Raw genomic sequence first — 13066 nt, forward strand, 5'->3', positions numbered from 1 at the left:
AAGAGTTTGAGCTACTTATTGCACCGACCACAAAGAACTTATGCTTAGGTCATACTTAGGTAACTCCACAATCATGCTTAGCAATGAAACTAGTTGATAGAGTTAGGCGAATGCACTAGGGATTATGAAACTCTGTCATGCGCTCATGAACATAGTTTGTAGCGTTTTGCTTGAGGACAAGCAAAGGTTCAAGTCTGGGGGTGTGATGTGCGTAAATGTTATGATGGTTTATGCATGTTTTTACGCACATTTATTTGCTTTATACGTACATATTCTTTGTATGATCGCCTCTTTTATCATGTATTCATCATATATACTCTTTTGTACGGATATCTCTGTTTTGATTTTTGTTGGACAACTTTCGAGCACCAATTTTCCAATCCTCCTTGACCCATTTGGATGGACCCCGAGGTGTTTTGATGTGATCAAACAAGCTAAGTTAGGTCTGCGTTTGTTTAACCACACGGTGGGCGAGGAAGAGCGTCTTGGCGTTCGAGACGAGCAGGAAGGAAGGTGCTCGAGGAGAAGGCGGAACATGGGTTGGGTGAGCCCTAGGATGGCGAGATCACAAGTGGAGGCAGACGAAGAAGGCAGGCTGAACCGAGCGAGCGGCCGGACGGAAAAAGTCAACGAGTTGACTTTTGGGGTCCGGGCCGCCGGAGCTTCCCCCAAAGTTCGGATCGAGTTTGACTCGATCTGAACGTTGGGGTAAGTTTGGAACCCTCCAGGCGCCCCGACCAAGGCTATAAATATAGTCTTGGTCTAGAAGCTTTAAATGAACTCACGATTGTAAATCCAATGCTTGCGCACTCTCTTTTAGTCTAACATTTTCTGTGAGGCTTCTCACTTTGAAGGAGTTTTATTGAGCTTAATCTTCCTTGGATTAACAACCACATTATGCCTCGCTTTTCTTTATGCTTTTAATTTACCGCTTAGTTTATTTATGCAGTGTTAGCTTAAAGAGTTCGAGGAGGGTTTGTTTTCTTTTGTGTTAGCGGGATATCCAACACCCCTCTGAGTCGTGATAGTCCTACAAGTGGTATCGAGCGCCTCGGAAGGACTAACAAAACAATGGCGGAGCTAGCTACCCACCAACATTCGAGGGGGAGTTTACTTTGATATTGGTATTTCTCTAATAATGAAAGCAGGTTATGAAGCACCAAAGACAACGAATGGAGAAGAACTCGATCTACGCTATGGAACAATTAACAGCAATACCAAACGAAGACTTTGATAGAGTTGACCAAAGTATGAAAGAACTTTGGAAAAGTTCTTAAAACTCTGAAGAACCGATTGAAGCCCTCCTCAAGAGACATCGAGTCGTGGAAGAAATTACGTCCAGAGATCGATGAAGGGAGAATCTTGGAAGAAATTAATTGATAGGGGAGAACGAGGTAAGTAAGGTATGTTTCTACCTTACGAACAATAGGTTAATTGATAGAAAAATTGCAAGATTTTGCGATTTAAAATTGAATTACCGAAAAGTTTTTAAATTAGAAAATCAATTGTCAAATTTGTCTTGCAATTAGAAATATTATCAAAAGAAATTTGCAAATTTAAAAATATTTTGACAAAAGACTTATGCAAATTAGAAGAATTTTTGAATTACAAATTACTCTCTCGAAAGAATTTTGCGATTTAGAAATTGAGTCACCGAAAAGGTGTTTGGATTAAGAAATCTATTGTTAATAGATTCACGTAAATTAAGTTTTGTTGTTAAAATTCTTGCAATTACAAAATATTCTTTCGAACGAATTTTGCAGAGCAAGAATTTTTTATATTGTAGAAAAATTTTATCAAGTTAGAATCTATGCTATTTGAATATTTTTGTGAAGTTGCAATTCAAAAAATAATAGAAATTAACATGATACAAATTATTGCATGTTTAATATCTGTGGCTTTAAATTTGAAAAAGTGTAATTTTAGAAGTTATGAAAAATTGAAAATTTAAAACTTGCTGATATAAGTATCAGTATAAAATAAATAAATAAATAAATGCATAGAAAATTTATTTTTAATGCTATCAATTTTTTAAATTTTCTTGCATAAATTTTTGGGCTTAGAAAGATTTATTTCTGGTAAAAACTTAGAAATTTTTCAAGAGTCATTCCTTGACTTAGAAATTTTGTTTAACTTGGAAATATTTTCTATAATTTTTCTAAGTGTCAAACCCTTAGATTGTTTTTTTTGAAACCCCAATTTTATGAAAAGATAAGGGTATGTGAAGTTAAGGGTAATATAATTTTCATTTGAAAATAATTCAACTTAGAATATATTTTATTATTAATTAACTTAACTTAACTTAAGTCACATTAAAAAGGGGAGATTATTGGAACCAGGTGTTTTGATGTGATCAAGCAGCTAAGTTAGGTCTGCGTTTGTTTAACCCCAGGAGCTTAGGAACAGAAGTCGAGCAAGAAGCGGTAGTAAGAAGGGCACGGAGAGAGCTCGCGTCAGGGGACGGGTAAGAGTACATCGGTGGGCGAGAAGAGCGTGCACGGCGTTCGGAAGGAAGGCAGCTCGAGGAGAAGGGCGGAACATGGGTTGGGTGAGCCCTATCGGGATGGCCGAGATCACTGACTAGTGAGGCTCGAGAAAAATCAACGAGTTGACTTTTGGGGTCCGGAGCGCCCGAACGTTCGGATCGAGTTTGACTCGATCCGATCAAAAGTTTCCTTCCAGGCGCCCCGACCAAGGCTATAAATATAGTCTTGGTCTAAGAAGCTGAACAACAACTTGCTTGCACGCTCTCTTTTAGTCTAAGCTTCTATTTTCTACATTGGAAGAGGCTTCTCCGCCTAAAGGAGTTTTATTGAGCTTAATCTTCCTTGGATTAACAACCACATCGGTTGTAACCAAGTAAATACTTTTGCCTCGCTTTTTCTTTATGCTTTTAATTTACCGCTTAGTTTATTTATGCAAGTGTTAGCTTAAAGAGTTCGAGGAGGGTTTGTTTTTCTTTTGTGTTGCCTATAAAAGGGGTTTTAACCATTTTTCCGAGGAGAGAGCCGGGAGGCGAGCCGTCAAGAGGAGAATCACTCTGGTGTCGTTCCACGCTGTCCAGAACATCGATCCAGCGACCTTTCATCACCACATCAACTCCAAAAGCAAAGGATTGGATCCGAAGATCACTCATCGTCATTGGATAAGCATACTTCTTCTTTCTCTCTTTGTTTTTGAGGATTGTATGTCTAAATTTACTATGTCTTCGGGTTTTTCTCTAGCGTCTATGGAGTAGAGTCCTTGTTCTAGGATGAGGGAGTAATTGTGGATTGATTATGATGTAAGACTCATATTACACTTATATTCATTGGATGATTTCGCTTGCTTTGTTTCAACTACTCGATCTTTGTCGTGTTGATTGAGTGACAGGGGTAACCGTTCACGGACATCTAGGGTACTTTCCTTGAAAAGAGAGGCGACGCCTCCACAAGAAAGTAAGAGACCAAACTAAGCTTCTTAATTCTATCCTTGATAACGTCAATAAAAGTCGTGTCCTTGTGATCAACCGAGGCGTCCTAGTGACAGGGATTAACCGTAATAGGATTTCATAGGGATCGTCTTTGTTTGGCGCTCAAGGATAGTTGCTTTAGTTTCCGGCGAATGCATGTCGATGGGCAATGAGTATAGGACAGTATGAGACACATCAATACCACCACAATGAAACCGAACTCCTAGAACTCTTCATTAATCAGGTTGATTTTTTTCTCGTTGCTAATTCTCATTCCCCGCTTTCTAATCTCTTTTCCTAGGTTACTTACAACCATCGATAGTGTAGCTAATCCTAAGTGTGTCATCACTAGTGTTTATAACCAGTCCATGTGGGTTCGACAATCTTTTATATTACTGACGACGAATCCGTACACTTGCGGAATCGTAACATATACCTTACTCACATGTCTAAGACTCAGGAGTTAGTATTAAGAGAATATAAGTTTCACAGCCACAAGCATATTAGTACTATCATTTCTTCAATTAGTAGTTACACTTTTGTCGATATTCATCATCATTTCAATCTTTTCATTGGATTGTGGGGTTAGAAGGCAATGATGTTACATCAGTCTTATTATCTGTTCTTTCTCATCACTTACATTGAGTGGATTTTAACCGATCCTCAGCTAACTCCTTCCCTTAAAAGCAAGAGTTTTGCCTATTCCCTTTCTTTTTAGTGGAAATTGCAAAAGTTTTCTTTAATTACCTTTAGTTGTGTTTAGAGTTGGGATGTTTAAAAACATTCGGATCGAGATGGTAAAGGAATGAGTTGGTAAAGGAATGAGATGGTCATGGTGGATCATCATATTTATCAATGGATTCTCAATCTCGACAACATTTCAACAATATATCATTCCTTCTATCAAACCTACATCATTGGACTATTGCTTCTTCCTTTTATTTTGTAACGACCCTTAGTTGAAGACAAGTATTATAATGAATGTAGACAATTTTTTCCAAATGACAATAAGAGAGATAATTTTGCAACTTTTTATGAATAAAGAGAAAGTTGACCAATTTCTCTTGAGGACGCATCTATGAGAGAATCCATACCATAATTTATTTTAAAATTTCAAGCTAATTATCTACATTGTAACCACCATTCAACTATAAAATAAATGGTTGAACAACTAGTAATAAGTTATTTTATATTTATCCATATCAATTTTATATTTACATGACAACGCAAAAAGGATCTCCAAAAGAGTTTTATTTGGTGTAATGTCCAAATTACACTTTTAAGCGTTATTAGAAGATTATCAGTTGTGGCTAGATTATATCGATATTGATGTTAAATTGAGATACAACAACAACAACCAAATCTTATCTCACTAGATGAGGTCGCCTATTTACGTCATTGAGCTCTATCTCCTGCTATATCATCATCTATATTTAAATAAATTTTATCTTATTTTATTGTTGTTAATCAAGTCTTTTTTAGTCTTCCTCTTTCTCGTTTTTACCGTTCCGCCGGACGGCTGAAATCGACACAGGTGTCCCCATCTCGGCAACGCTGGAGGAGACGCGGGACGCCTCCGGTGGCGTGAAGCCTTCTGCGTCACCGAAAGCGTCCGGCAACCCTGCCGGTGCCGCTGGACGCATTCGGTGACCCTTTCGACGACGCCGGACGTATCTGGTTCCGGCGCAGTCGGACGCCCCCCGTGAGGATGTGGGCGATCTCGTGTCCACGATTTTTTTCTTTTTCAATAATTAATTATTTTATTTAATTAATTTAAACAATTCCTAAGGATATGTGATATTTCAAAGAGGCTTTTATAAACCCTAATTAAATTATTCTAATAAAATATATGAAAAATATATTTAAAATTAAAATAAATTTTATTAATTAATATTCTGAAAAATATGATTTTTAAATTTATTTAAAAATTTTAAAAATATATATATAATAATTCTTATTTATATTTTAATATATTTTTTATTATTTTAAATTTCATTTAATTTTTTTTTAAAAATTTAAAAATTCTAAAAAAAATTGAAAAAAATTCTAATAAATTATATTTATATTCTGATATTTTTTTATTTTAAATTTTTTTACTTGATATTTTTTTACTATTTAAAATATATATTATTTAATTAATAATTAATTAAATGAATAAATAGTTAATTTATATAATTATTATATATAAAGTAATATCTTGTATTAATTTATATACTTATTATTATAGATAGATCCATTTTAATTTGAATTATTGATATATCAATTCTATTTAAATAAAACTATTTTTAATTATTTTTTCTAATAATATTAAATTATTCAATAATTGAGAGCTTATAATAAATCAATATATAACCTATTTTTATATACACCATAAACATATTTATTTTATAACTACTATATATAAATAAAAAAATACCAAAACTGTATCGACACGATACGATGTCGAAATCGTATCGTTCTGGTCTGAGACTGAAGTATCGGCACGGGTCGAAATTTTAAACCTTGATCTAAGTACATGCCCATACCATCTTAAATGTGTCTCTCAGAGTTTTCCCTCAATAGATGCAACACCGACTTTCTCTCTAATGCTGTCATTTCTTATTATGTCCATCATCATATGTCCACACATCCACCACACTTTTATCTCTACAACTCGCATTTTTTGTTCATGTGCTCGAGTCATAGCCCAACATTCAACTTCATACAACATAACAGGTCTAACCGTGATTTTGTAGAACTTTCCTTTAAATTTTAGATGTTAAATTGAGATAATAACCTAAAATAATTAAACAAATATAATTATCAATAATCAGCATTAAAATTTTCTTATTATTAAAAAGAATATACCTACCAACCAAACATTTTTCCCATTTAGTTATTCTATCTTGCAATAATTGTATTAATATAATGTTGATACTTAATTAGCCTCTTGATTTTCTATTTTTCTTCATAAAATAAGTGGTAGACAATTTGTAGCTTCTTGTCCATATTGACTTTATATAGAAGAAAGGTTCTGATATAAGAATATCTACAATGTAATATAAAAATCTAGTAGATATAATAAATTTTTGTGCCCTTACCTTTAGTGATGTTAATCCTCAGAAGTGAATATATCCTTCTATCCTAGAATGACTTTAACAAGAGAAGATGAGTGCATCAAATAGTTTTTAAAACAATGTTGGATGTTTTTGATTTAATAGCTCTCCAGCCCTAAAATTGACATCATTGTTTATGATCACGTGCACTGTATTTTTTACCCTATTTCATAAACTACACTATCCATCGAGAGATATTTGTAAGACATCATGATATGATACTCTGTTTTTGATATTTTGTAGTTACATCAACAAACTTATGAAATATCGAGTTTCTATTGCAGCATAATAGAAAGTTGATAATATTCATTCGCATAGATATTGTCTAGCTAATGCATATCAAAGTTACCATATAGGCTAGATCGCTCATGATAGTATTCATGTCTTGATCTCCTCCACTTATTTGTCCAAGTACGAGCTAACAATTTTATGCATGATTAGAGTTTCGATATAGGACTAATCTTTTGGGTGTTAAACATCATGTTATGTATTGTTTATTCACGGTAAACTCAATTAGAAGGAAAAAATTTAGTAATACTTAAACCAATTCATTTCTTCTCTCTTGTGTAGGCGTCATAGTCTAATTCTTAACTTGGTTTAGAAATATCATCATATCAATATCAGCAATATCAATTAAATGTCTTCATCCTTTATAAGGAAAGAAATAACGAATAACACCTTATGATAAGGTAGCATGAATACTTTCACTCCTCTCCCATGTTGGTGCAATGGTTAAGTCATTTCAACTAGTACCAGTTGACTTAATTTCACAAGCACCAACTTTATCACCATTATATTGCATATGTTGCTCACCCTCAAAATATGAGGCACGAAAAGTTACTAGAAATTCTTGATCATTTCGAATATCATCACCATGACTTTCAACTTTATCATAGATGCGTTGACAAGTTCTGAAAATGTTGTATACTAAAATTTTCATGTTTGTAATTGAAATCTTTTTTTAGCATCAAGTTCATCCATTGCATGACGAATTTCTTAAGGGATTTTTGAACACTAAAAAACAGACAAATATCCGCCGACAACATGTTGTCTCAGATGTATGACCTTATCACCACGTCTAATCATATTATAATGTTAAATACTATCAATGAATGGATCCTATAATCGACATGTATCTTAAGCTAGATCATTAGGCTTGGTGTCATTTGTCTAGCTACACATGAAATTTTTGTTAAAAGTTTGTTACTCTTATAAATATGGAGGTCAATAAAACAAAGATTGAACACAAGTATATTAGGTGGATGTCAACACAACATTGTCATTATTTTTTAGACTCATTATACATAGATGTTTGAATATGCAAACATACTTTTTATTATTAAAATATACACTTATCTCTTAAAATTTTTACAAAAGTAATTTATAGAAAATAAATTTTTAAAAATGAAATAATTCTCAAAACTATCTGAAATTTTTCAAAAATAATCCTAAAATTATTTAAAGAGTTCAAGGATAATCTTTAAATTATACATCATTTTTTAAAGTTATTTGAGGGGTTAAAGTTATTTTTAAAATATATTTAAAAGTTCCTAATTTCTTGAAATAGATATTTAAAATATTTAAAATTATCTTTTGAAAAATAATTAAGCCTGTCATGGCCGATCTCAAGCCAGATGAGAAAGGGTGAGGGTTGCATCAAACCTTAAAATTGAATATGACGACGGGTACTAAAAGAAGTATTTGGAATAAATTGTGACGGATAACTAAGTGATAATTTAAAGACTAGCATTTTGCATAAGGGTCATGGATGGCAATGACATTTTACATGAAAAAAATGAAGCTAAAAACAACTTTAATGGATGGAAATCTTGCTGGGTAGTGAATGGCAATAGAAATAATTAGAACAATCACACTTTGAATAGTTAAAATGAGTAGAGATTGATAGACGGAATTAGTAATGTGTAATTAAGGTAAGAACTTGGCTAGTGGGTAGTATGCTATTATCAAAATATGAATAGCAAGTCTATGTTATTCTTATAAAGATGAAGCTTCTACTTTATGCAACTATTTAATATGCTTGGACAAATACATCTGTACTTTATATGCTTGAACAAATGCATCAGCTTAAGAGGGAAGTGTCGACTTAAACCATAATGCACCTTAATAGAGTAAAACAGAAAAATAGGCTTAGGTAACATATGGTGCCTGTGTTTCAGCATCACTAGATAAACAGAATAGCAGGAGCACTTGAAGATTTCAGGCATTGAAAATCTTTGATCAAATAAATTGTACAAAATACCAAATAGATAGACTCACTCTGTTGATGTGCGCAAAAGTTCATACACCATTTCTGTCTGCATAAAACACATTATAATATAAATTGCTATTTGATAACTCCAAAGAATAAATATCAAACTAGTCATGAGCAAATAACCTGCAAGACATTTGGTAAATTAAGTCTTTGAGCAAGTTGTGTTGCAATCGTGGACTTTCCAGTACAAGCAGTTCCACATACAAGAATGACCAATGGTACTCTTTGGTGATGAAACCTAAAAGAACAACCAACAAAAATAAAAAGAAAGCTTGAAATCACTTACAGTAGTCAACGGACAAAAAAGTGAGCAAATCAAAAACAAAAATCCCAAGAAAAAGGAATTTTTCTGTAATGAGGATAGTAGTACGGGATCAAACAAGATAATCCTTAAAAGTGAAGAATTATAATGCCTTTTTAATTAAAGAGGCTAAATCAATTTGTTTAGAGCATCCACACCAGCTTCCCTATCTAAAATGCATAATTCAAGGTAAAAAAGTTACTTTATTAAATTTAGATATCCACTTTTCAATGCACCATATATCAACTTCCATATTTCTTCTCTCTCCTCTATAATATTTAGGGAATGAAATTCATTCCCGAAATTTAGATAAGTATTGTTCATAAATGCATAATTTAAGGAATGGTTAGGGCGGCTGATGCAAAGGTTTTTTAGCTACCCTATCTAAAATTTAAGGTAAAATTTTTAAATGGGGTATCTGATGTGGATGCTCTTAGGTACTTAATGTTGTTGTTGTTATTATACTTCTATTGTTTGTCGCATATTCATAATGTATTATTCCCATGCAAAATACTGCAACAGAAAGCATCTGGCTAAGCACTAAAAGAAATTCCTAAAAATTGCAACACAAAATGTAAACCTACATTTTCTTAGCCCAAACAAATTAATTGACACACTTATAGAACATACAATTTATGATAATATAGTAAGTTTAACGAGTTCTGATCATCATTACCTCTTAAAGGTTAAATTTTAAGAAGCCGTAACCCTCAACTGTGGATTATGGTTGGATAGCTGGATTAGCTAATTGAAAAGGGGAGAATGCTAACATTCTCAGGATATGCTGGAAGTATAATGAAGCTTGTCGTTTGTGGATAGAACTGAAATGGTTTTTCAAGAGATGGTCAACTGTTGAGTATCAGCTGGAACTTCAGTGATGGCTGGTGTTCCTGTGGTTTGCACTAATTTTGCTTTCATATTGTTGTTGTGAGCTGCTCTAGTAGAGTTTTCATTATGCAGTAAGGTTGAGATGGTGGTAGCATACAGATATATTTTAAGTAAGAAATCTTGAACCATGAAAGAGTTTCGGCCTTTGACCAAGATTGTACCAATTCAGTCCAGTGTCATAGTCAAAATGCATAGCCTTAGTTCATCGTATAGATAACTAGGGTATTTGTGTATAAACACTAATTAAATGATTGTATTTTAAAAAATTTATGAGACAATATATGGTATAAAGTGTTAATCCAATCATGCCCTAAGACATAAGTGGTTAGGTTTGACATTGAGTTTTGATATTAATATGTGTTTAAGTAGTGCAGAAACTTAGCAGGGCATACATGAAGCTTGGAAAACTGGTGATTCAATGAGGTCGAGTGTTGATGATGACAGTCAATGTCAAGGCAACACACTTAGTAGGTTGGAGGTCGATTGGAGGATGGAGAAGCTTGCATAAGGCAACCGAGCAATGTAGAATGAGAAGCACTAAGGTGGTGTTATAGCAATTTGTGCATGGTTTAAGGTTCGATAGAGTTCGGAGAAGAAAAATAAAGGGCATCCAAGGAACAACAAAAAGAGGAACATCAAGGCACAACGTTAATAATAGCCAGAAATAATGTGAACTATATAGATGAAGCATGAAGAATAGCACATGTAGTGAGACAAAAATTCAATGCATCCCAGGGACGAGTAACCTGATGCGAGATAACCTTGGTGGCGAAGTCAAGATAAGCTTTGGTATGTCAATTGTAAGAGTCAAAAGAATACATCCTTGGAAGAGGTGGGAGTGAGTAGATCTCAACTTAGATGACACTCGATCATTAAAATAATCATAATCAGAATTCCAAAACAGTTCACTTGGTAAGCAAAATCAAACTTGGTAAGCTAAGTCAACTAAGGAGTCGACTTAGGCTAATTAGTCAACGAATAGAATGTTTTATGTTTGTGGTTGAGTCCACCCAATAGTTGATTGATCAGTGGTCACATGACACATTAAGCCGAGTGATGCTACAATAAGAACGCTAGAATGAGATGTTGATATGATAAAGTTATGGTGCAATGATCGAATGGCCTAAAGTTACAATAGCATAACTTTATACTAGCTAATATGTTTTTTTTAAAAAAAAAATAAGAATATTTAGTTATGTTCACCGGTGGGAATAATAAGTCGCAAATTAACTTTCTTATGATTAGGAATAAAAAATAAAAAAAATTGTAAAGATTAAGTCATCCCAATATATGTTAGTAGTGTTGAATGTATACCTTAAGCATAATATCAATAGGATGTGCACGAATCCTAAAATTAAGTGGTGGAATTAAATGATTGAAAGTAAAACATATTTTAGGAGAGGATAGAATCACAAGAAATACATGACGACTCGAATACAATATGGAATAAGATGACATTAAAATTAAAAATAGTAGTCAAGTGTACTCAGTGAGTTAAAGGGGCGTGCACCACCAAGTAAAGAATTTTAATGGTGGCATGAGAAAGTATTAGAAAAAATGAATAATATTTGTAATAACAAAAAAAACTTTAAAAAAATTACAATAGCTAAGAAAAAGGCTAAAAATGCAATGAATGAAGCAAAGAATTAAACTTTTGAATGCTTATATCGAAAATTAAATAATTTAACAAATAGGTAAAGCGAGAGAGAAGAAGACAAGAGATCTCATCTAGATAAGATGTATTGAAGATGAATGCAATAGAGTATTATTAAATGATGATAAAATAAAAAAAGTGACAGAAGAAATATTTTCATCAATTTTTTAATTAAGTTTAAATTATCAACTTAACTTAGGTAATTTAAGCAGGTCAAATGAGTATAAAAATTTAAATTTTTAATATAGAATTCAAACTTTAGAACTAGATCAAGCTTTAAATGGGCACAATAAAAAAATTAGTTGGACTAGATGATATTCCGATAGAAATATAGAAATGTCTAGAAACAAAGTATTAAGGGGGTGTTTGGTTTAGGGGAATAGGAGTGAGGAATGGGAATGAGAATCATTGATTGTCATTGTTAATGTTTGAATTATAGGAATAGGAATACAAATAAGGGAATGAATCCTTGAAATTGGGTAATGACTCATTCTCATGTACCTCCCCTTCAATGAGTCATTACCTTATTTTCATCAATCAAAATATTTTCTTATTCCAAAAATACCCTTGACCTAAAACTAAAATTTTCTCTCTTAATATCAAATATCAAAATATATTTATTTATTTTTTCTTTCGTATCACTTCTCTCTCCTTGTTCTCTCTCATCATATTTTCTCTCTCATCATTTTATCACACACTTTCTCTCTCCTTAATCTCTCCTATCACACTCTCTTTCCTCTTTTTTTCTCATTACACTTTCTCTCTCATCATACTTTCTCTCTCCTCAATCTCTTCCATTGCACTCTCTTCCTTTTTTTTTTCTCATCACACTTTCGCTCTCATCACACTTTTTCTCTCCTCAATCTCTCTTGTCACACTCCCTCCTTTTTTTTCCTCAACACACTTTCTCTCTTCTCAATCTCTCCCATTACACTCACTGTTTTCTTTTTTTTCTCATCACACTTTCTCTCTCATCATACTTTCTCTCTTACCATACTTTCTCTCTCCTCAATCTCTCTCATCACTCTCTCTCCTCTTTTTTTCTCATTACATTTTCTCTCTTCATCCTCTCCCATCATACTTTCTCTCATATCATATTTTCTCTCTCATCATGCTCTCTCCTATCATACTCTCTTTTCTCATTTTCTCTCATCACACTTTCTCTCTCTTCATTTTTTCTCATCATACTTTCTCTCTCATCATTCTCTTTTATCATATTTTTCTCTCACATTCATCTTTTTCTCACATCTAATTTTTTCTCTTATTTTCCTTTAAGGGTAAAAAAGTAAATTTTAATTTATTCCGATAGAAAATATGCAAGTAACCAAACATTGCTTTTAAGAGTGATATCCATGCTCATACCCATTCTCATTCCACAATACAATGATTCTCATTCCGATTCCTA

The 13066-nt window shown here is 33.0% G+C and overlaps 1 protein-coding gene across 6 annotated transcripts in view; it reads right to left on the reverse strand.

Moving 5' to 3' along the window:
- LOC121985343 (P-loop NTPase domain-containing protein LPA1 homolog 1-like) overlaps positions 1 to 13066 on the reverse strand; it is a 114371-nt gene that overhangs the window by 80153 nt on the left and 21152 nt on the right. For all 6 annotated transcript variants that reach the window (XR_006113125.1, XR_006113123.1, XR_006113124.1 and 3 more), the window contains exons 6-7: positions 8942 to 9056; positions 8824 to 8861 (exon numbers count right to left, since the gene is read on the reverse strand). Coding sequence is in view for 3 of the 6 variants with exons in the window: in XM_042538733.1 (XP_042394667.1) it covers positions 8824 to 8861; positions 8942 to 9056 (153 nt within the window). In the remaining 3 variants the exon portion in view is untranslated. The remainder of the gene's footprint in view (positions 1 to 8823; positions 8862 to 8941; positions 9057 to 13066) is intronic.

This window comes from Zingiber officinale, chromosome 5B (assembly GCF_018446385.1).
Source record: "Zingiber officinale cultivar Zhangliang chromosome 5B, Zo_v1.1, whole genome shotgun sequence".
In the NCBI taxonomy this organism is placed as follows: domain Eukaryota; kingdom Viridiplantae; phylum Streptophyta; class Magnoliopsida; order Zingiberales; family Zingiberaceae; genus Zingiber; species Zingiber officinale.